At 40.0% G+C, this 24938-nt stretch overlaps 1 protein-coding gene across 11 annotated transcripts in view; it reads right to left on the bottom strand.

Annotated features, from left to right (window-relative positions):
- PATJ (PATJ crumbs cell polarity complex component) overlaps positions 1 to 22809 on the bottom strand; it is a 155219-nt gene extending 132410 nt beyond the window's left edge. For 3 of the 11 annotated variants that reach the window (XM_054833745.1, XM_054833749.1, XM_054833746.1), the window contains exons 1-11: positions 22607 to 22699; positions 16594 to 16649; positions 16345 to 16511; positions 14452 to 14643; positions 12938 to 13077; positions 10980 to 11175; positions 9186 to 9314; positions 7192 to 7404; positions 3379 to 3481; positions 1545 to 1633; positions 146 to 284 (exon numbers count right to left, since the gene is read on the bottom strand). In XM_054833745.1, coding sequence (XP_054689720.1) covers positions 146 to 284; positions 1545 to 1633; positions 3379 to 3481; positions 7192 to 7404; positions 9186 to 9314; positions 10980 to 11175; positions 12938 to 13077; positions 14452 to 14643; positions 16345 to 16511; positions 16594 to 16615 — 1390 coding nt within the window. In that variant the 5' untranslated portion in view covers positions 16616 to 16649; positions 22607 to 22699. Of the gene's footprint in view, positions 1 to 145; positions 285 to 1544; positions 1634 to 3378; positions 3482 to 7191; positions 7405 to 9185; positions 9315 to 10979; positions 11176 to 12937; positions 13078 to 14451; positions 14644 to 16344; positions 16512 to 16593; positions 16650 to 22606 lie in introns of all 11 variants that reach the window. The other 8 variants (XM_054833742.1, XM_054833748.1, XR_008578058.1 and 5 more) reach the window with 7 other exon arrangements.
- Positions 22810 to 24938: the final 2129 nt, after the last annotated feature.

Raw genomic sequence — 24938 nt, 5'->3', positions numbered from 1 at the left:
TTTCTTTCCATTCCTCCTTAAATATCTCATTTTCCACAATGTGCCCTTAGAAAAATCTGGGATTGTGTGGTATCTAGTCCTAATTGTTAAATTAGGTAACTGTACGTCGAGTGAAAAATAAAATCAGTTGCTAAAAAAGGATTACCTCTATCTGAAGGTCTTTCTGAAGAAATTGTAGAGGAAGGTTTCCTTCTAAGTAAGGTAAGGCGTACAGTCTGTCCTGTGTTACGCAACGCCTCTACCACTTCTTGGTTGGTATAATCCTGTATATTAACTCCATCAACCTAAAACAAGAAAATTGTATCATATAATAGTAATCACATTACATTCTTAGGCTGTACCATACTGAAAGCAACATCCACATTATTTTGTGCAGAAATTATAGGGTTATTCACCCAAGACAGTAGTATTTGCAAAACAATCTCATTAAATCAGTTACATTTCACTAACTAGATAATATTTTCAAAATGCATTTTAAAAGGAAACTCAACAGTAATTTCTTCTGTCTTCATGGGGCAACCACAAAACAGAATTTACTAATCTGATATAAGGATGCACTGATTTCCTCCTCCAATTTTTTTGTTTACAAGAGACAGCTTCAGGAGTAGTGTGGATGAAGCTTCCCAGCAAGAGTATTCAACCTACAACTTGGCTCAGTTCATCATCACTGTTGGTTTTCTCATGGATTTCTAGCGTGCCCCACACAACCCTATACACATCACCGTTTGTATAATCCACTCTGAACAGCCCAATTCTTACATTAATTTAGATGTTTTAATTTACACACAAAATAGTCTGTTCACCTTACTGTTAGCTCATGCATCAATAGGGGCTTCTCCTGCAAAACTGCAGATAAAAGCACAAGGTTGTATCAATTTTTGCTCTCACAAAGGAGAAGCTGACTTTGGAAGGTCTGGCATAGCACACATTTTAAAAGTAATTTAAAATCATATCTCTATAAATATTATCTCTCAAAACAAAAAGACTGTGTAATTCATTCCTGCTTGTACTTTGAATGCAAAATTGGCTATTATTCAATTCACTGTTATTCAATGGGGTTTAATTTTTCTACACATAAAGCTTTGGGTTTTTAAACCTAAATTGTGACTATTACATTTGATTGTATCCACACTGTGCTACACAGTCCTTAAGGACCATAAACAGTGTGCCACATCTTGCAAAATCTTAACCATCCTCAAATCCCATTCAATTCAAATAGAAGCTAGCGCTGCTCATCTTTACTTTGGGCCAAAAGCCAAGATTCTCCACTCTGAAACATTTTAATCCAAAAGCTTGCCTCTTTCATAGTTAACTACTATTTACTACTACTTTGCATATAAAATAATATTTTAACCACAGCAAGTTAAAACTAATTTCTGTTACAAGTCTACCTAAACAAATACAAACCATCAAATTATTTCCTCTGCAAAGCAGAGGAGGTTTAATTAATCTTAGAAAGTCTTTACTACATTGTTCTTTTAATGCTGAGATCTATAATGAAATATTATTTCTACAATAGTATATAAGCAGACTATTTTACTTACAGCAACAATTTTGTCATGAACGTGAATTTGGCCATTGTGGTCAGCAGCACTACCGGGTATTATATTTTTCACGAAAATCCCTGAAGGTTCTGTTGGCAGGGGGAGGGGAAGAAGAGAAACAAATCACTCTGCTAATCTAATTTGTTTCTTATTAGGATTTTTAATTACAGCCTTTTTCACACACTACTACTGTCCACAAAGTTATAATTCTGTAAGCCACCATTTGCACGTTACCACTCACACAGCTTGATGTAGAACGACTGAGGACCTCTGATGGAAAAAAAAGCCCCGACACACCCACCTGTACACTGACCTCAAAATTTTTTCTTTAAAATAGCTCACAAAAGGCCACTTTCTCCAAGGATTCATCCTTGTGCTTACCCAGGCTTTAAACCACAATCACTTAAATCCACACTGCATTCGATTTCAATAGGACTACCTAAGCTAAAAGTAAAGTATGTGCTTAAGTACTTTGATCAGGACTTCAATCATCTTCTTACAGCTAAAGAATTTAGTACTTTAAATCTTAATGAAAAATGACTTTTTCTTCAAGAAAAAAAAAAGGGAAACATGGAAATCAGAAAAGCTGTCCTTTGTCATGTTTGACATTTGATTACTAATTCCAACTTCTAATTAGAACAAGGAAATAAAAACAAAACAAAAAACAGTAAAAAAACAATCTTCAGTTGAAACAGTAACTCTTGCCTTCCACAAACTCCCGCAAAATATGAGATGCTGATCTTGAATTCTAGTGAATCTTGACACTTCATCGATCCTTTTCTGAACACTAACTTTCCTCAGACACCTGCCCAACATAGTTTGTCCGTGCTCAGTAAAACCCCTTTACCAGTGCTTCAGACCCACCTTTTCCCACTGCCTGGCACGTGCTCCTCCCCAGCCCAGTTCCCAGTGCGCGCTGCACGGACCGGCAACATGAGAGGATGTCCTGGGAATGAAGGGGGCTGGAAAGCAACCCCAGCTCCACCACACTCCCAGAATGCTTTCTTGAGTCCCACGAGCAAGGGGAGGGGATAAAAAGCACTACCCCTTTGTGTAAAACCAGATATTCAGTTGAGTCAATTTTTAAAGATTCGTAGAACCAATACTTGAAAGATGAGTTAACAGCTCTAATTTAAAGAGGATTGATTCCATGTCCCCATGTCCTAGCACAGATATTTTAATTTGCTCCCAGAGTTTAGACACTGAAACAGGCATCTGCCGAAGACAAGTACATCGTCTTCGGAAGGTGGCATACACATCACACACAGCTGAAATTCTCTGCATCTCTGGCCTGGCAGAGGGATAGACTACTTAATCTGACTGATCATCTCCACTCTCACACCTACAAGTCATTCAATAAACCAAAGCTGCACATTGAGCTATTTTGTACATACCAAAGATGCCATTCAAAAGTTAATGCAAACTGGGGACATTCGATACTCTGGTTTTGAAATTCTTCTTAAAATGTGCTAAATGAATTGTGTCATATATGTAATGCAGGGGTAAAATAAGGAACAGTGCAGACAAGAACCTGACTGTATTAGTCTGTACATGCAGAAACTGTCTGTTACAATCTAACGTCTGCACAGTAACAACATAAGCATGTAAAATTCACAGTCCAGCAGTCAAGTGGGAATTATTTTTTTAAGCTAATTACAACTCTTTAAACTTTTTTGTGGCTGAATTTCACTCTGCAGCAAGTTCTCCAAATATCTTTTTCACAGATATTGTAGGCTACACTGTTTCAAAGAAGTGCTATCCATTTTCCTCATAGTAAATAAGGGGTATTTGAGAAGTCCCTGTCCTAGACTTTACTAAATCCTGTAGAACTCACCTATATCACACATGCCAGCATATCCAACAATTGTTATCCCCAGGCTTTGCCCATTATTTTTTATAAGTTCAACATCATAGGTCTCAAAAAGGTTGGTATTATCCTATAAATAAAGCACAAGACAGTAAAAAAATCTCATAGTTTCCCAGTACCATTACAATATTGCAGGTGATGATCTTCAGAAGTGAGCAGTGATTTTGATTTTCCTATTTTAGGAGGGATCCCTTTTGCAAAAGAGATATACCCAAGATTTGCTGAAAATAAGATGCCACTCATCTCATTTTAGGAAATTCTTTCCTAATACTTCCTCCACCTACTTGTCAGAGATATAATATTTGTATTTTATGGAAAACAAAGGTTTTCATTAGACTACACGGGGGCCATTTCCCTTTGGATTCCACTGACGCTTGGTAACAACAAACTTCCCAGTCAATCCCACAAGACAACAGGAACCCTGAATGCCCTCAGGATTTCTTCTCTCCCTTTCATACATCGGTCCTGATAGACAGTGTCATGAATTCACTGGCCTGAGCTCTTTCTACTGGCCAGTTAAGAAGTAAAAAAGCCTGGTATAAATACAGAGTGTTATTACATCACACATTTCTGTCAGAAAAAAGTGATGCTTATTTCTCTTTGTTATTCACCTACTGAGGAAGTGAGGAGCAGCAGGAAAGGGATCTCAAAACAGAAAGTTTCAATGCCCTGAAAGAAACCACATATACACATAGTAGGCACATCAAAGCAGTTGCCTACTAAATGCAAATATGGGACACTAGGTGGGTGTTTGAGCTTATTGTTTGTTTTTATGCTAGATCCCAAACCACAAAACCATCCCAAAAGTCAATCTTATACACATCAGCTTAAGTTTCATATGCTCCTGTTCAGATTTGAATGCCACTAAACCACAAAGAGCACTGGAAGCCTCCAAGTTGTCTAAGACAATGGGAAGCAAAAGACTCATTAGTTCACATTCAATGAGAATTACTTCTAAGACTTAACGGAGGAAGGGAGAGTATTAATTTGTAAATGCTTTATTGTTGAACAATAAGACATCTTCTCATAAGATCTTGAAAAAGAGAAGCACATAACATGACCTGTTCTCTAAACCCTCCACTTGGCTACAATCACAAAAAAACCCACAAAAGCCACTAGCTAAGATGACAATATGATCTGATCTTACACTGGAGAAGTGTATGGAAAAAAGTCCCCAAAAAGCTGGCCTCAGTATGTCCCACTGTGCAACCACCCTACTCTGACAAGTGAAAATTAAAACTGCAAGACTGAATTCAAACAGGACACCCTAAAGATATTGGTGCTTCCAAGGAGAAAAACAATTAAGCGCGTAGATCTGGGATTGCAAGGGATAAATTAAAATACATAAAGCTGTTTGTTTTCAGTAATCACATATGGCCCAGTGAGATGATCAGAGTAAGGTCCGTTAGTGATGAAATCAAGAGGGGTACTGTCATTGCTAACAGCAAAAAAATGGATTGGGAACTTGGAAAACATTTCTTAAGAGAGCGAACAAAAGAGAAGTTTAATCATATGCTTGCCAAATATCAGCTTTGGAAGGACCTATATTAAAAGCAGGCCAAAGTTATGGCTGTACCTACTTCACTTTTCACTGAAAGAGAAATCAATGGACAGCTATCTCCTTTCTTATCACACACACCTCCCTCCACTAGCCAACTCATTAAGCTCATTAAATGCCTTCCAACTCTCTTGCTCTGGAAGACACTGATGGAGATGAAGATAAGTTTTGATGCTCTGTCACTTATCTTCAGAAGAATGAATCAAAACAGTAAACAAGTCTAGAGCAACATCTGAAATGGAGCTGTGGCCTTGAGATTCCTGTGACTTTGACAATCAAAAGCCCTTCATAGTCAGTGCTCTGGCTCTACAGAAATTTTCACTAAGTAATGTTACCGGTAGAGTGCAAAACATCAAAAGTGGAGTCTGAAAGAATCAAAGTACAGAGTCCTAAATACAGTCAGCACAAGTAGGTTGCTAACATTGCTGTCATTATCTTGGAGAGTACAGATAATATGACTGTTTTCTTGTGCCCATGCACAGACATAAGTAGTTTCAGTTATTCTCTACTGCAGAAAGTTTAAAGGAAATCAAATATTAATATAAAACTTAAAAAACCCACTAACCATATATTAAAAATGCCTTTCTGCTGGTTTGTGAAAAAGAAAAGGAAAATAATTTCTATTCCAAAGCTCACAGCTAGTGAAAATACTCAGAAGCCAGAGAGAAATTAGATTATAGGAAAAAGTTCTGTTGTAAATGACACACAAACTGGAAGGTAGACCATTAAAATCATCATTAAATTAATAAATACATTCAAAAGTAGCCACTATTCTTGACTTCAGCAAATCTCTCAACATCAGAAAGAGAGGTTTCTTCAAATCTAAATATGAAGGCATTATTCAGTTAAGAAAACAATAGATGACATTCAGAAATAAATAGAAGAAACTGCAACATGATTGTTTTCCCCTTTAAACTACATAGCAGGAATAAGGAGAACACTGGAAAGACATCCAGAAGGAATAACATTGTAGAAAGGCTGCAACATCTACAATGCTCAGGGTCGATTAGCGACGAACAGGCCCACCTTTGAGGCAGGGAAGAGAAAAAAAAAAATCGTACTTTGTAGAGGAAACAAAACTAGGACCATTGCATTTTTGCTAATACGGGTCTTGGAAAATATGATACAGCCAGAAAAGAAGTGCTTCACAACAATGCTGATTCTCTAGGAAAGTCTTTTTGCAGAGCATTAGACAAGCCCACTTTTTAAGACTCCAACCTTACGTACATAGATTACCCCCTCCCAGCTCTCTGCCACTCACGTTTCCTACTACACCAATCCCTCTTCTGAGATGAGCTTGAGAAGGACCCAAAATACTTTACTGACAGCTTCAGCCACAGTAACCTTCCAGAGAGATACAAGACACAAAGATAATGGCTGCCTTTGCAGTGACTATGCCCGGTGAGCGAGGAGGTGAGTTTGTAACAATACGACTGCTAGTCCGACCTTTAAAAATGGTGCTTCAAAGAAAATAACTCTCTTCACTCATATTCAAGAAACTAGACAAGACAGAAAAGGCTACTCAGATTCTACACCTAAATCTAAGCAGCACAGTAGTAGCAGATGGTACACAAGCACAGCTTTGTTTATGTTTCGAGACCTACTGTACACTTAGTGTAGCATTTGTTGATTTTAATTACTCAAAACTGAAAAGAATGACTTCAAAAACAAGAGACTTTGATATGACCATGATAAGATTTGCTAAAACAAGTTTCAAAATTTTTAGATATATTTCCTATCACAGACAGTAGTGTAGACTATGAAAACATTACACTTATGTTTCATAAAAAGATGATTGTGCTGAATAATTCTGGTGTGGCCACGGCGCTCTGGATTTCAGACTAGGGAAATTCACACTCAAGTTTTAAATCCACTTACAAATGATTGATTAGCAAAAATGTAATGAGCTAAGAAGGAGAAATAAAAGTACCATTTATCGATAACGTTTATGGTCTTGGTAATTAAATTATCCACTCTGAAATAAATTCTGTAAAGCTGGTCATTCCGATCCCAAGATTGCAGGTATTAATAACATACAGGAAAAAGGGAAAAATTATAGAAGGCAGGGCTATAATAATGACCACTTAAATACACACATATGCTATCTGGAAACTCAAAGGAGAAGCACTTTAGGTCTCAAAAACACACTGTTCTCCTCCTCCTTTCTGATCACAAGCCACAAACATACTTGAAAACGTCATAAGTAAACACCAGATACTTACATTTCCATTTTGAAAGGAAGGTAACGTAGTGACTGGCCAGCTCACTGGAGCTGGCGGAGTCTCCACAATTTCACACTTTGGGTCTCTTGCAACGATCATCCTAACAGAATTCCCACAGTTTCTCAGCACTTGGGCAACTTGTTCACTGGTCATTCCTTGTACATTGGTCCCCCCAATTTGTAAGATGTGATCTCCTGTCCGGAGCCTCCCATCCTTCAAACATAAATAAAATTGCAAAAAATATTTCCAGTCTATACATAAAATATCTTTTCCATTACAAAACTGAAACTGTGTACAGGCATCTTCATGGCCATGAGAGCCAATGCAAGAAAATGCTATAAAATTGACCACCACGGCAACATAGTAAATAATTCAAGGAAGCGTTTGCACAGCCATGCACCATTTTTTCCATAGTAGTTAACAGTGGTAAATCAACCTTTCCAAAACTGAGTAAGATAAACAAGGCGAATAGCACCATTCCTAAGAGAGTGGCACCTTTTCTCATTTAGGAGAAAACAGACATCAACAATGTTTTATAATCTCACAGGTAGTTATGTATTGCTGTTTCATAGAATACTCATCAAATAGGGGTTAGAATAAAGAGCACAGCATTTTGATTTAGGACTTTTTAGAGTTTTTCCTAATACTTTTATATTAGCCTGGCAATTCTTTCCTCATATGACTAGCTCCAACTCGATTGAGTAAATCCACCGAAGGTAACAAGACTCCACACAAACCATTTTTTACATGATAATTATGATTCATGACCTACATCATCATTTCTGTTATAAGTAAGCATTCATAGGACCAAATTCTCAGCTGGTATTGATCAGCCCAGCTCTACCACCTTAGGTACATTGATTTATACAGCAATCACAGCGGAGTTATTCCCAGAACTCACTCAAACTCATTTACAAACTCATCCAATTTTAACATGTATATGTGCTCATTATTTCACATGTTCTTAATGATGTCTCATTCAGCAGAGAATGATGTGGTGAGTTCTTAACTTACATGCTTCATTTGTAGCCAAAACACTTTATTCCTTACAGCAAAACAGGTGTTACACAATAATTAAAAAATACTTGTTTATACATGACAGGTTCAGAGGGAGGCAGTCAGGCAAAAGCCAACATTTTCCAGTAAAGCTCTCCGAATCTCCAGTTTTTGTTTCCATCCTATACTAAAGGAAGTAACTAGCCTCTCTCTTTTGTCTAATACTAGATCTTGTCTGCATGGGTTCCAGACCTCAAATATTATAGCTTGTCATCACCAAATTCACATTAAAAAAATCCATATCTGTTTTGCTATTGCACGTGTTCTACTCCTGAAATGTAGCAACACTTAGGACTAGGTCTTTAAAGATCAGCAATCAAAGGTTGCAAACTGTACCTGTGCAACTTGAAAAGCTATCAGTAACTTCAAAAGGCTTCGCATCAGTCCTAAGTGTCTCCTTGAACTGGTCGGACTGCGAGGCAGGGATCAAAACCCCTTTAAAATGAAACCCACTAAAAATAGGACATCTTCAATCTATAAACTGAATCTTGCAATGCAATTACTTCAATAGGGCAGCTTCTCTTGCCTGACAATTCACTTGAAGAGTTTGTCCCTATAGGTGTTGCCAAATCTGCCAAATTCTACAGAGGATGTGCAAATCCATTAAGAGTATTTGTCCTACCTCACACTGACCAAAGGCTGGAAATATCAAAAGTATTGAAGATCTTAGAAGGTTACACAACTTTTTAGAATTTCTGCATGTTCAACAATGTTATAAAAGCCAAAGCATGCCTGAGAAACAAATTAATTCGTATCAGGTGCTGACTTTTGCCTCAATCATACCTTCAATATATTTATTTATAAAGTATATGTTGGCATTCAGACTTTGATGCTATCAGCTTCCTTTTGTTTAAATATATTAGTTTATTTTAAGACTGTCAAAACCAGTTAATTATACTTTACAATCAAACAAGAAGTGACATAATATAACAAATTACCTGATCTGCTAATCCCCCAGGAACAATTGTTCTTACAACTACTCCACTCGACTTTCCTCCTACAATTCCAAACCCTAATCCCGAACCGTCGTTAATCAGCTCAATGTCTTCAATGTGGCCCCAGTGAATCTGCAATTAATAAAAACAGGAGATTTTCATTTCAGTCGATCTTTAATGTTTCTCACTTTCACATGTACCAGGAATTACGAGAATTAATCAAAGCAATTTTCTCCCTCTACCCCACATATTGGAGATCTGTTGGATTTTGTTCAGTCAGCTTCATTTCCTTATAAATACGCAGTGGGATTTCTCATCTGGTTTTAAACATACATTTTGTCCTTCACTTTCAGGATAAGAGGATACTGGGAAAAAGCTTGACTAAGAAAAAACAATTTTAAGATTTTCTTGCCAAAAAGAAAACTATCTTTTTAGTTTTTCATAAATGAAGAATACTGCAAACAACAGAGAAAAACAGAGGGAAGGAGCTTGCACTGGCCTAGTTTTCACTTAGCATTGCCCAAATTCTTATTTCTGTTATTTCACTTACACACTCTAAACACCACCAGTATGCCCTGAATTAACAGTGCAGTACAATATTCTGCCACACTGAATTGGAAGCATGTTTCTAAGCTATGCTGTACTGTGACCTTATGTTCTACAAGACAATCTGAAAATAACAAAGCTGTTAAGCAACCCAAACTCAGCCAATGTTTCTGTCAGATTAATATCTCATAGAAACAAAAATGGAGCAAAGTAGGCAGATTTAAGTCTTGTATGACTAAAGGATTTATTAGCATACTGAAAATCTTTGCCAAAGCCAGTTAAATATCATAAAAGAAGTTTAAAGACCCCCTGTAGAGATATATATTTGTATTTTATTTTGTTAGTCTGTTCAGTGCAGATCTTTCAATGAAAAAGCAGTTAAAATTTAATTCTTTAAAATTTTCAGTGCAATAAACAATATTGATTATCCACTAAAACTTTCAGATTTCACTAGCTCTGTAATAATCATGAGGAAAATAATTACTGAGAATAAGGAAAAGCACTGCTCTTAACCAGATTTTCATCAAAACCTACTACCATAATAAATTAAGATTCCAATATTGCAAACCCTGGATTTAGGTGTGCACTTTGACCAATTCAGTGAAGCCACCTGGACCATATAGTTTGAACACAGAGGGAAGTTCAGCCCTAGCTTGTTACATGTCCCAGTGACAATCTTCCTTTGTTCAAGAAAACAAAAGGGTTCACCATCTATGAAATTTGCAGATTAAAAACACACCTGATAAATAAACAGGGATTGAGAGGTTCTTTAACAGATACTTTTTGTTTGTTTTTAAAACAAAGACAAGGCTTTTTGTTTTGAGCAGTTTAAGTTTAAACTGGTTGGGATATTTCAAGCAGTGCTCATGATAGGTTATGTTTACACTCTTTTAAGATGTAATCAGAGCATCTTTAATTGCTAAGCACAAGTAGGTTTCAGTTGGGTGTACTCGTAAAATGCTTTACCCAGCCTATGCTGAACAGACCCTGCTGCTAAGAATATGTTGATCTACTAAAGCTTCTGCTAGCCCATAAAAACCCAGGATCTATTTTATAACAACTTCATGCAGCTTTGCAATGGAAGCCTTATACTTACTGCATGATCAGTCTAAATGAAATGCCATCACATATAAAATCTGATTAAAGAAGAAAATCCCTATATGTAAGTTTGCTAACACAAACACTTACAACCACAAAAAAAAATCCAGCATAGTTCAAAAATCTGATTTTGACAATATTACAACAACTCACAGTCTCAGGTGGATTTATATCACTTAAGACAGCCGAAGTTCTGCTGTTTCCTTGAACTGGCTCCCTAGCAACAACCAGATGTAGAGATCCTGTGGATTGCTGGAGGAGGGCAATAGCGTGCTGATGGGAAATGTTCTGATCCAATGGGGTGCAATTAATGGCCAGTATGTGGTCATTTTCCTTTAGTCTTTGATCCCTTAACAAAACATTAAAAGAAGTTTGAAAATGCAGGATAGTGACTTCACAACAGGCTTGTGTAATTTAAATATGAACATGCAAAATACAGAGTTATGCAAGGTTAAATATTTTTATGTATAAAAAAATCTGCTTAGTAGACTCTGTTCACCAACATACAAACTACATGCAATCCACACTGTACTGAACTGCCCTGCCATATTTTCTTCCAATTTTATCATGGTACAGAAATTGGCTCAATATTTTCCCTTTGCTTCTGTTCAAAATTCAGTGAAATTCCTTCATCCTTTCTTGATGATATTGAATTACAGGGCAGAAAAAAAATTATTTTCGTAGTTACACAATGAACTAGGAACTATTCTTATGTTTAGCACTACATGATACTATTTCTAAGTACGCACAACTCGGGCTATGATCTTGTTTTGTATCATTATTTAATCTAAAGATGGATGAGCTGTATATTTATATTTTACTCAAAATTTACAGTATCAAACTTTCTTCGAGCAATACACAGTTCAACTTATACCTTCAGATAATATAAATTTCACAGTTAATTCACCCCAGTGATGGATTTAGATTTATGACAAGAGAGAAACCATCACTCATCTCCTTTGTTCAATATTCATTCTGAGCACGAGACCAAACTGTTACACAGACAGACACTGCCTTCAAAGCTCTATAGGAATCCAAAAAGTCTCCAGGAGATCTTGTCTCAGAAGCAAAACGGGAAGCATGCTGGGGAAATTTATAAACTCCGAAACAATATAACTGCACATCTTAACTAATGCATTTTAAACTTCCTTTTTATCATGCAATGTTTCCCAGAAATCACTTTCTTCAAGCACTAACCATATTTTAGATTCTCTCATCAAAGAAAGTGAGCAGCAGGTCATCAAATCCTAAAGTGAGATATTCACCCTCCTTTGACATCCGGATCAGTCCATCTGTCTCCACTTTGAAAGAGCCTAATATGCTTTTCTTTAAGTGTTCTCTCGTGTGTTCTCTGTGGGCCCATAGCCATTATCATTCCAACCTCTCCCCACTCTTTTTGTCATCCTGTGTTGGCACTTCCTGACATGTGTTATTTAAAAAGTGACACCAATGACTTGAAATCTAGACACATTTTCTTGAACATAATTCCAAGCACTGCATTTGTCTCATGCCAACTCTCATGGTTTTACAATCACATTTTATTTTTAAAGGATTGCTCTGTCTTTTGTTGTTGGGTGAAAACCCGCAGACAATACGGGAAGAAACTGCCTGAAGCCTTGGTTCTATGATGACATCTGTGCAGGGATCTGTCAGGAGGACTGGATCTAAATTTACACAGAAAACAAACAGTAAAAACCCACTATAAATAGGGCATTGTCATAGGCACATAAATAAAGAAACAAGGGGAAAAAAAATCTTTCAGGGACACAATGCATAAAAATTCACACAGAGGCTAATTTTTATTTTCCTTGTATTCTTTTCTGAGTTTTCTTTTGTTTTTTAATCAGTACTCAAGATTCTCTTCAGTGAGTCATGATTTCTGGAAATTCCATTTATGAATGGCTCAGATATTTAAAACTCATCTGAAAATCTGATCCTCAAAACATGAGTCCATTTAATTGAAAAGCCAGAATTCAAGATACCACCACCAAAACATCCCACCAGATAACCTAGACAAACATGTTAGTCTGATAGAGTTTTCAATGTGAAAGTCATGACCTTTCCCTTCATGGAAATACTGCAATTTTCCAATACAATTATAAAGATCTCACCTGTCAGCTATGCTTCCTGGCTGGACTTCCTTGACAAAGATACCAACTTCTCCCAAGCTGTGATTTTTAAGGGCAACCACACTAAATCCAAGACCTCCAACAGAAGGCTTTTCAATCTTTATTGATTCTATTTGTCTCCCCTAATAAAATAGAAAAAAAAATTGATTTACTAATTTTTAATGCAATAGAATGAGCTAGTTTAAAAATTTATAAACACCGGGAGAATTATTCTTCTCCTAAGACTAAACAAAGGCAAAATACTGAATATGTTATTTCTATAAAAGCTCCTCCATTTATTATTTTTAATATAGCAGAGTATTGGATATGCAAGCACTCCAAGGTTCTGAAACCTCAGGGAATTTAAGAGCTGCTTTCACACTTCATTCACATTATGAGATGAATTCCAAACTGGATGAAAACTATGAACGAAGTGCTGTCTAGAGCAATATATTTGGGATTTCTGGAAATGCTGCATAGCTAAACTAAATTACTTGTCTTTTGGCTCCCCTTGCTTTTAATGCTGATTTTTAGGTGCGTGTTCAAAAGATTGCAAGCTTTTAAATACAGAAATTAATTTCCTTCCCCTCCCTGCAACTTCACACTTAATGCTAAAAAAACTTCGCTTTTGTGACTGCCTGCTTTTCAGTTCTAATACAAAATTTCTGGGGTTGTTTACTGGGAATATTACTTAGAGAATGCACTGCTATCACAGCTGTTTTATTCAAAATAATGTGCACTCTTTACCGCTAAATCTTTTATCTGATGAGTTAATGACACACTAATGAGAAGAGTTATGCTCAAAATATTACAGCTACATTAAGGTAGTCAATTAGCAACAGTTACTTAATATAGAAAGGCATGACTAACCAATTAAATTAATGGTTCAAAGTAACACAGAACAATACATTTGTGGTATAAATGCCAATCCCACATGGGTGGATGTCTGCACCTGTACAACTTTCATAAGCATCTGGTACATGCTACATCACGTGTTAATGAAATCAGCATCTGTCTGGCAAAGTTAAGACATACTAAATGAAGAGTTAAATAAAATATTACATGCCAGTTCTTTTAATCATTTGCACTGTTCATATATTAAAAAAGTTGGTACATTTCCAATTTTAAATGTACTTGATAAAAAAAGTCTCTCCATCAAAACATGTTTCTGCAGAAAACGTCCATTTTCGATTAAGTGTCATCAAATACCAAAAAAGTTTTCTGGCAACTGAAATTTCTTTTCTACATTGGTGCATTTGGTAGAAAGTAAGACAAAAAAATAGGAAAACAAACAACCAAAACCAAACAACGCCCCCCCCAACCACTTTCCATTGCTGACATTATCTTTCACCGGGAAAAGTTATCCTCAGCACTTCTACTGTCTTGCTGGCTAGGAGGCACCACACTCCCAGATACACAACAAAAGAGCACGTTTGAAAATGTACTCCAAAAGCATGCCAGAAAAAGTTTGACATTAAAGGAAAATAAGCGTGGTTCACTAAACCTGTGAGCCTTACCTTTGCCATCTGTTGGATGATTGCGTTAAATTCAGTAACTCCCAGGTTTGGAGTGAAGGTAGGTGCTTTGGGTTCAGGTGAACTGCAAGGTGTATACACGCTCCCAGCAGCAACTGATTTGTCAGCAAACACTAGCAGCCCTCTCTTAGTAAAGTCAAAATCTACTGAACGGTCAGGAGGCATATAATTGAGCTGTTGAACAAAGATGCAGAAAAACAATTAAAGCAAAAGAGATTTCCACATATATCATCTTGTGTGAAGACTGCCAAAGAAGCAAGCATACATACGTTCATATATGCCTATTCACACAGATATACTCACCTGTTTAAATTAGGCAATGTTAATATATAAGCTATAACCAAGCTACCATATCAAGTTGAAATTGTTTTTCAGAAGAAAAAGTTCCCTGAATGTTTCAGTTGTGTTTCTACTCCATTCATTTTCTCCATTTCTTTCACGCTTCTTCCCTGCCCATGCCCATTACTGTCTTTTCACCCTGATATTCCAGAAACAGCGCATGCAAAAGCACCAAACATTAAAGAGGCACTCAAGCACTGTTGCAACTGTCAGGCAAACCTAGACAATTTTGGCACAAGAATCCAAATTTTTAAGAGTCACTTAGCCACTCAGGAGCCAAAGGCCTGGTCTGTATTATCTCCTCCCCAGAGAGCGCCTAGGGTACAAATTCACTACTACTGAACATGCCACCACTGCTAGAACTTACAGTTCAATTTCTAGTCCTGACAGATAATGAAGAAATGCAGAAATATTCGCAGCGCAACATAGTAAACTGAAAAACCTCATCCTGAATCAAACTGCTCATGAGGAACATGCTTAAGAAGAATTTCAAGAAAACCTAAATTTTTTAGACCTGAATTCTGACCATTCTGCATATAAAATCCATTATGCCGCAGTCACAAAGCATGATCTTAGATATATTTGCATTTTCATACATTTTTAACAGTTGCAGACATGCATCCAAGCTTTGGAAGGGAGGAACAGGAGCAGATAAGCACCTTTGTGAACATGGGAAGAAGGAAAAATGAACGACACAATCACTACCATGCCACCCAGGCAGGAACACGTGCAATACATTTGGCAATGACAGTGAGGTGGCCTCGTCCCCTGACACCCACCCTCTGTATCTGCAGGTGGGCAGGTGCAGTAACAGCAAAGACAGGGATCGCTGCTGCTTGGGATATGCCAAGTTAGTCCCTGGTTTTAAGTTTGCATGTCTGACTGCTAACTGCACGGTGAGACCTGGTCCTGCAGATGTGTCACTGATGCCCACGTCCACAAGACCTCAGCGTCGGTGTTATAAACCGATCCATGCAAGTTCCTTCCACTGCTGGAGCCAAGTCATTTTAAAGCTAGTTTGGGTATGTCTGCATCAGAGCTTGGCAAATCTTTAGGGGTGGTTTTCTAGATTCTGTTTCCCAAAACAGGTTAACCATTCTTGTACAAGTCAGCAGGAACTAAGTGATGATGTCTTTCAAAGAGAAAAGATGCTGCCAGTTAGCTGATAAACAGTATTTAGCTTCTGTGAAAAACAAAGGATCCCAGCTCCAGCTGTGTTCAGAACTCAAAGTACTAGAGCTGATGTCTTTTGCAGATGCTTTTCTCTGATTGATGTGGTTCTCAATGCCTGCCTCTTCCGCATCCCTTTCAAAGCACACTGCCCCGTGACCTGTTTGTTGCAATACCACTTCTCATTTCAGTAGTGACTGTGTAGATACTAGCTTGACCAAAAAAAAAAAAGGGACAATATTCACTCATACCAAGCTACGGCTTGTTAATAAGAGCACCCTCATTAACACATGCCTATGGACCCTGCTTTAAGTTCTAAGTTCACTATAGTTATCATCACACCAACAACCGTAACTTTACACTCACTTGTTCCTTCAGTTGCTTGATGGATTGCTGGAGGGTCAGGATCTGGTTAAACAAAGGGCTCCTGAGTGTGTTACGCAAAGCGGTCAAGTTTTCATTATGTTGGGAATCCCTTTTCTCACGCAGTTTTGCTTGCAGACGATCAAGGATCTGCAGCACCTGCTGTTTATCTGCACCACAAAATAGTAGGTGTTAGGAGCGGAGCTTCATTTCTCACTGCTTAACAAAAGTAATCACTTTCAGACTACATACCTGCAGCAGGATTTTCAGGCATGTTGAAGGGTATTTTTGGAATTACTCAGAATAACCTAGATGAGGTTTAAAAAAAAAAATCAAATTAATAAATTATATAACCAAGCAGAATGCTAACAGATACACAGTCAATAAATGCAATAATAAAATACTAAGTTAACTATAACAAATTAAATAAAAAAAATAATACTACCCCCTGTTGTTTACCCAAAGTATTCAACAAAGCTCTCAATATAGCTAGTTGCACTGCAACCTCAGCACATCCAAAAATCTTTCCTTGTTCTGTGTGCTTTTTCTTCCACGCACAGGAAGGAATATGAACAACTCTTTCAAATATGAGGAAAAATACAGCTTATAAAAACAAACATTGGCCAAGGAAACTGAGACAGATACATTCAACCAAAATATTTTGAATATGGACATTAAAATTGTGATCTTTTCATATATGCATAGAGTTAAAATCTTCCTATTATTTAGAAAATACTTTCCACCCAATTAATTACTTGTAGACAGTATTCTTATCACGATAGCTCAGCCTTGCTGCATGGCAATGTAGGTGAAACATCTCCCTGTACAACAAAGAAGCTCCCTCCACTCACAAGACAGCATAGCATTCTGGCCCAAAATTGGCCAAATCAATCCCTGTTCCAACATGTTCCTAAGGGAGGTCAGTTCTAATCGCAGCCCTGGTGCTGAACAGGTGAAAGAAGCCCGTTCTTTTCTATGCGAGCTTGCTTTTCTCTTTTTGATGTATATGACAAGCTTTTAAGAAGCAGAATATCCTTTATCACGCTCCTCTACAATGCCACATAGAACAGGTCTCCAACTGGGGCTGAGGCCTAGATGGCAGCATAAAAACAACAGACTTGCAATTAGCAGCGATGATAAATTTGTACCCTTACTTGCATGTTGTTACGCTGATGTGGAGCCTGTCATTCTGAAATCTGTTAAGGCAGTTACACCAAAACATACACAAGAAACAAGATTTCTTCACTCAGCACAGGCTCCTCTGAAAAAAGTCAGCCATTTAATAGCACAATTTACATAATTTTAACTCTACCCAGTACATAATCGTGTAATTTCAGAATAATATATTTGGAATTATTTTGGAACAGAAATAGCCATATCTATCTATATAAAAAAAAAAGCTCTGTATTTACTTTTTTAATATTTCAATTCGAGAGTAGAAAGGGTCATATGCATCTGCATGTAATAGCAGGGTAAGCACATCCCAGGGCTCTCTCCCAGCAGGACCTCTGATCCTTTCAGCTCTGCCTCTGACACTGTCTATGCTCACACTGACAATATCTTGAGTTCTGGAAGGACTGTTCTATTTAACGAAATATTAACTATGCAGGTGAATAGCTTCTCTTCTTCTGAGGAGTCAGATTAAGTTGATTTACCCAATGAAAAAAAAAAGTGGAGGTGTGTCACAAACCACAATTTCAGATTTATGCACCCTTTACTGTATCTGAGCAGTTTTGGCTCCTGGAGGAATTCCTGCAGAACTCAGTGGGTTTGCATGGTTTCCACCCAGCGCCAAGCAAAATGAGTCTTTTGCAAGACTATTAACAGATTTAGGAGGTCATTTTAAATCATACTCATAGCAAGAGTTAAAGCAGCAAACCCATACAACCCCTGAAAGATTTTCAGGAATGCATCTGAACTTTTGTAAGGGCTGCAGCTTTATTTTATTTTCCATTTGAAATAAAACACTTCTAAAAGCACAGCAGCCTTTGATTCTGTGCTGAGATCTGATTCTGAAGAACAGATGAAAATACAATTTCCTTATACATTCCTGAGTCTTCATCTAAAGCAAAAAGGCAAAACTTAACCTCCTTGACTAAAAATATTGCATGAATATTAACAAAACAGGACAAAGAATATGGAAATTTGTTCTTTCTTTCCAATTTAACTTCCCTCCATTCACTTCCCTCCTCTGTTTTTCTACTTCACATCAACAGTTCAAAGAGAAAAAAATAACAAACTTAGAGCAAGCAAAGCAACATCAGAAAGGGATGCAAAATAACTCCTATGAGGAAAAGTGGTTTGAAACACCTTCAGACCAGCAGTAGGGTGAGGAAAAGATTAAACTCCGAGAAGAAATCCAGCATGGCAGGGAATAATGTCGACTTGACAACACCATGCCCATCTAATAGCTGAAGCCAAGAGGCTGGTCCAGCTCTCCAGCCCTCTTTCAGGCATTTTGTTCTTCCCTTTCCATCTGCGCTTGCACTCATTCATCTGAGCCCACAGTGAGCTGGAACAGGGAGCTAAACACACAGAAAAAACCTTCACATTTTGGTAGGGTGAGCTTTTTGCCCAGTTAGCTCTCAAGTGCCAGCACTGGCACGCAGGAGGAGGATGAGACGTGCCAGGGAAGCAGGACCACACCTTGCAGGAGCAGCAAGCGGTTGCAGCAGCTCAGCTGCACTGGCAAAGTGCACCATGAGAAATAGCCTGCGTCATTCAAAACCAGCCTCAAAGTGCCGCGCTGACAGTCCTCAGGATTAATCTTTTTTCCATTACAGCGGGCGTAACAATAGCAATTACGACGATGAGTACAGATCCAAGAAAGAAAAATTTAAGCAGAAAAATATAGGTGAGAGAACTAGGCTCCATCTAGGCACAAGTCTCCTGGAGAAGGAGGGGGAAAAAAAATTAAAGTTTCAGCTTTCTGCTCGAGCTGCTCCAAAGCGTTGTTGCTAAGAGCCATTGCAGACCTCTCTGCGCCGGTGGACGCCAAAGTGGACCTCAGGTACAGTTCGTATAACAGTTCAAGTTTACACAGCACTTTGGGATTCCTCGTGATCAAAGCTGGCCTCCAGCCAGCTTGCAATGGTTTTAATGATTTTTTTTTTTTTGGTACAATATGTTAAAACCACCCTCAATGTTTCTTTGTTCTCCTTTCTTTCATAAAAAGAGTGGGGGGAAAGTGTGTTATATTTTAAAGTAAACAGCTCCTTCTGGTGTGAGGAGGTCCCTGAAAATATAAACTAATTTAAAAGTTTTCAAGTAATGTATGATTTAACTCCACGGACTATTGAGCTGTTTACATTTAGGGGTCCAAACAGCTTATCCTTAAACAATTTCCAAACACCAATGCTAAGCCCAAGCAGGGTGTCAACAGACAGTTGCTAAATTAGGAGACCCATTCCTAGGCAATAATTTTGAAGACTGATCCAAAACATTCTGGTTTGTCTTGTTAAAATCAGTTCACCCACTCTGCATTCAACTTCCTTAGCTCCACTCTCCGATTTCTACAGCCACTCCTTTACCTTATTGGTAGACAAAACTGCAAACCTCAGTTCAAAAAATGTATGTTACAACTCCCAGTATAACTGTAAAATTATTGAGAAAAAAATGAATTTCAGAAAGTTTAGCTGGTTTTCTAACACCACAAAAAAACCCCACACTCCAGCACAGCATGCATCTGGGTTTTTACTGTCTTCACTTTTGAGAGCTGAACTTAACGCATCATAGGGAGCGGGAAAGTTTCATAAGGTTTTGTATGAAATCCTAAGACGTGGATCTTCTTCAAAAGCAGACTAAGAAAAAAGGAATTCCCCCATGCTGATGCCAGCAGAGGTCATCAGAAGAGCTGAAAGGTTTAAGTCTTCCACTGCCATCAGCCCCCCACCAGACACCTGCCACTTGTACAGAGACACCGGGTGCTCAACCCTGGAACGTCCCAGAGCCAGAGGGGAACAGGACGCCCCTGGCAGTGGCCTTGACAGACACCTGCCCTCCGCAAAGGGCTGCTGGAAGACAAAACCAAGGGTTTTCCTGGTGGAGTCTGGAGGAGGACATGGTTTAGCCAGCAGAGATTCTTCTGCCCATTTTTCCCCACCCACCTAACAACTAGAACCGCTTCTGCCCTATGTCCTTCAACTTGGCCTCCAACAAGCTCTGTCCTTCTAGGAGACGTGCCTGCACGGAAAGTCCTGCCTCATTGGAGGCTCTCTCTGCTCAGCGTGGGAGTTATCTTTTGGGACATATTAAACGCCACGAGTCCTTAACGCACAAATGCTAACTCCTGCTATTTTTCAAAGGCTTCTAACATGGCCAAACTGAGCAGCCTGCCACGGGAACAGCCAAAGGTACATCCCAATCCAAAGTCACCTTTCTGCACTAATGCGGTTGTAATTTTTCCTGGCCCTGTTATCAGGAGTGACTGATATGGTGCGTATCGTCTTCCTCATCAGGGAGATCTCTGACTTGGAAAATTTCAGCCCAAAGAGTTTAAAATTTGATAAAGACAAAAGAAAGGGAACACAGGATTTGTTAGTCTGATCTTAATCTTAAATTCTCATAATACAGCATCACCTGTAACTTCAGATATTAAAAATTATAATGTTTACATGCCATCAAACGACTATGTACTGTGAAAAAACACCACTATTCTAACACATATTTTGCTGTCCTACATGTTATGCTCAGCGTGCACACACCTTTCAGATGAAACCACCACCTGCTGTTCTGTGTAATGCTGCAATATTCATAAAAAGTGCTACAGAGCACGTGCTGACTGCTCCGGGCACTCAAAAGAAGGAAAGAAGGAAACTACCAAACAGTGCTGCGAGTACCTAAACACAAATACACCACGCATCTCCAGGGTAAAGCAGGTCAAAGCTAAATATTGTTAAACATTAAAAAAACCTACTCCATGGGCAAACTGAGTGTGTCCTGTTGTTACATATGATTAGTGACCGCAAGATGAGGAAAGCAAAAAAACCCAAACCAAAACAACCCGGCATCTGTGATTACCGGTCTTCATGCAGATCAAGAGGAGACTTACTCACTGTCAAGGCATGCTAACTTTTAACAAGCAGAACCTGAATTCCTGTGGACTTCAGCCTCTAGGGAAGTGCCAGTGTGGGTTCTCTGATGTCTAATAGAAGGGTGACCTCACACTGAAGGTATTCTCTGCAGAGCAGTAACATGGTCTCAGAAACCTCTAAAAGCTTGAGGAAAACTTGTTTCTGAGATCTAAATATTGTCATATTCCACTGAAACTAGCCAATAAACCCTAGAACTGCTATGATGACAATGTACATGATTAACAAATCACTTCATGGGGGAGGAGAGTTGTTAGACCTGGAACCATATTGAATTTCTAAGCTTCAAAAATTTACAAGGAATGCAGAAGAACCGTTTTCTTATTAATCAACCCCTAAATAAAGAAAAAAACCTGCTTTGTTAAGAATCTCTAAATTCACAGGCACTGACAGAAAGAGTGGCAAATGGCGTGTTACTTCCCTAGCACCTCCTCTCCTCCTCACGACACAGCCCCTCCAAGCAATGGAATGGAAACTCTTTGCACAACAACATGGCACTAAGAGGACTCCTTCGCCCACCATCAGGAGCCATGCAGCTCTCCCCAGCCTTCACCGGGGGCATCTGGGAGCTGCAAAGGCCCCCGGTGTCTGAAACTTAAAGGGCTGCGAGGTGGGAGTCCCTGGCCAGCTCCAGGCTGGTATCCTGACCATGGCGGTGTTCACATCGAGATACGGGCCAGGTGCTGAGGAAGGGAGATGATAGGAAACCCTTCTACCAAGGATTTACACCGCAGCCAAGCGCTAGCGCCGGGCAGAACGTCGGTGTCTGAGGAAGGAATTTAACTGCCCCAGAAGAGCCCTCACAACGAGCTGGCTCTACCTGCAGCGAGTCGCCCCCTCCCTAAAACCACACCCGCCAGCTGCCGGGGCGTCGAGGCCGCCCCTCAGGGGTATGCCGGCCGGCGGAGAGCCGTCCCTCCGCCCTTCTCCGGCCCCACCGCCTTCGCTACCGACGGTCCGGCCCACGCCAGTGTTAGGGGCCCGGGGCCGAGCCAGGCAGGGAGGAAGGGGGCAGCGGCGGACTCCCCTCAGCGCTGAGGGCGCTGCTGAGGCGAAGGGCCGCACGGCCGGGCCGCGGGCAGCCGCCGGGGTGGCGGGCGGCGCTCGGGGCAGCCGCCGTGGCGGGGCCGGGGGAAGGGGCCGGGGCGGGCGCGGGGCTCCCCGCCGCACGGTACCTGCGGGCGGGAGGCGGCGGCAGTCGGAGCGGCGCGATGGCCGCCGGCTCTCACCTGGGCGGAAGCGGGAAGCAGGGGCGAGCACGGCTCACCTGGGGCGCAGGAAGCCGGGGCGGCGCGGCTGGAGAGCCGCCTCCCGGGGGACGGCCGGGCCGTATCCCTGCGGCGGGGGCGGGAGCGGCCCGCAGACCGCGTCCAGGCAGGCACGTAGCGCCGGTACCCCTGGGCCGGGCCGGCAGGAGAAGCACCGCTCCCGGCAAGCACCCATTCCCAGCTCGGGGAAGGCCCGCATCTCCGGCTGAGCGGTGCATAGGAGCAGGGGTGAGCCCTCAGGCGCTGGTGAGAGAAGCGCAGGAGTGACCCGAGCGCGGCTGATGGCCCGAGAAAGGCAGGACCTGGCCCTCCCGTGAAGATGAGGCACCAGGGACGGACCACGGGGGGCTGCGGGCAAAGGCCCGGGGCTGAAGCTTGTGAACGGGGCATTCAGTCTGGCCACAGGAATTAGCGACACTGCTCTGTGAAATGCTGAGCTTAAAAGTCAAGTCAGTTTTCAGATGATCCTGATCTACCAGCGTATTTAAAAATCATAGGTCTAAAAGATGTAATATTGACATGGCCACCAAACGCCCCAGTGAAGGCAAAATGTAGGTGTAGACTTCGTAGAAAAGCTTTATTTGTACTCATTTGCAGTAAGCTGGTGTCCAAACAGGAATTCAGAGCCCTTCTGAACTCAAATTCCTACAGCCCCTACCACTTACATGAAAGGGAACAGCAAAAGCTGTAGAAGGACAGAGACTTGGATGGAGTTAAGAGATTGTAACTTCCCCCACAGAGCACCCAATCAGTGATGCACAACCGGCAACACGGAACCAGCACTGCTGCCGAAACACATCATGTTACCTGCGGCTTCCGAGAGACATGGCACATTGCCTGGAATGGCTTGTGTGCAGGAGCTGTAGCTTCAGCCCCTGCAGGGGCAGCTCAAGAGTACGGAATAAAAGCAAAGTTTTCCTCCTGCTAGTTGCAAAATACCAAACTGGCACCATTGTAGTTGAAGTTAATTGCAGGATCTGTGGGTACTTTCTACCTCTGAAACTCATATGGTAGTCTGCTTTCAGATTTTTTTTTTTTATGATATATATGTACATACACATAAAACATCAGGTGAAACTCTCAAAAAATAATTTTTATTCTGCTACACTGTTTCACTAGCTCATTTACAGCAGATCTTACACAGCCCTGTTAATTACATAGGATAAGGACTATAAAAGGTTTGGAAATCAATTTCAGCTCATAACTTTGGATTGATTTCCCCTGTTTGTAGTGCCTGTTTTGTTTTACTAAGCAACGGCAGTTGCGCTATGCAACATGCAAAGAATGTACCATTTCATCCTCCTATTTTTAAAAAAAATTCAGATTCCAAATGCCTAACTTCCCAGTGCTTACTCTCAATTTTAATTAATGTAGCGCTCGTGAGAAGTGACAATTTTCTTGACAGTGATGAACAGCAAGTCATGTATTTATCCATCCGAGAGATGCACTGCAGACAAAAAAGCCAAGCACTTTTCTCATCAGTGCACCTCAGTCTTGATCTCGGAGGGCTGAGTTCATTACGGAGCAGGTGCACTCTGGCCCCGGCCTTTCTATTCCAGTTGCTGAAAGGAGTATCAATTTTCATTTACATACTTTGCCTGCTGAACTCCACACTGCCAATTTAGTTTACACAAATCTCCCAAAAAGCTGTTAGATGGCAATATTTCACATCACTGGCTGAGAGCTCTTTGTCAGCCATCCACACATTTTAAATCCATGTTTTCACCAATTCTTTGAACATCAGGGACTGTGACAAACCTTTTGTTGGTACTGACAGACTCGTATATAAGTCGCCATTCATTCACCACAATAACGACCAATAAACCCAAAGGGCTTCCAGAAGGGCTGGGTAATGATAACATTCTATTAAATACTATCTTGGAGCTGCTTTCAGCCTTTTTCGGTTTCTACGTCCCTACTTGTTTTTCAGGATGTGCTTCTAGAGCAGATGTAAACTTCAGACAGTAGTGCTGCCTTTCCTGGATATGTTTACCCAAACAGCCTCTCCATCTCCTACAAACAGTCCAGGATCCCCAGCAGTTACCGACACCTTCAAAACCCAACATGAGAAAAAAACATGAAATAACCTTCAAGGAATTGAGAAAAAGAAGAGGTTGGTCATCACCACAAAGTACCTTACAAAGAGCATATGCCAATGAAGATAAAAGCTTACCTGCTCAGGCATTTAGTATTCACTTAAAAAGTATTTTTAACAATACAATCATAATTTTATGTGAAA

The sequence above is a fragment of the Grus americana genome, chromosome 8 (genome assembly GCF_028858705.1).
Source record: "Grus americana isolate bGruAme1 chromosome 8, bGruAme1.mat, whole genome shotgun sequence".
Classification (NCBI taxonomy): domain Eukaryota; kingdom Metazoa; phylum Chordata; class Aves; order Gruiformes; family Gruidae; genus Grus; species Grus americana.
Note: the sequence above shows the minus strand (reverse complement) of the source record. Positions and strands in the feature narration are given on the sequence as shown.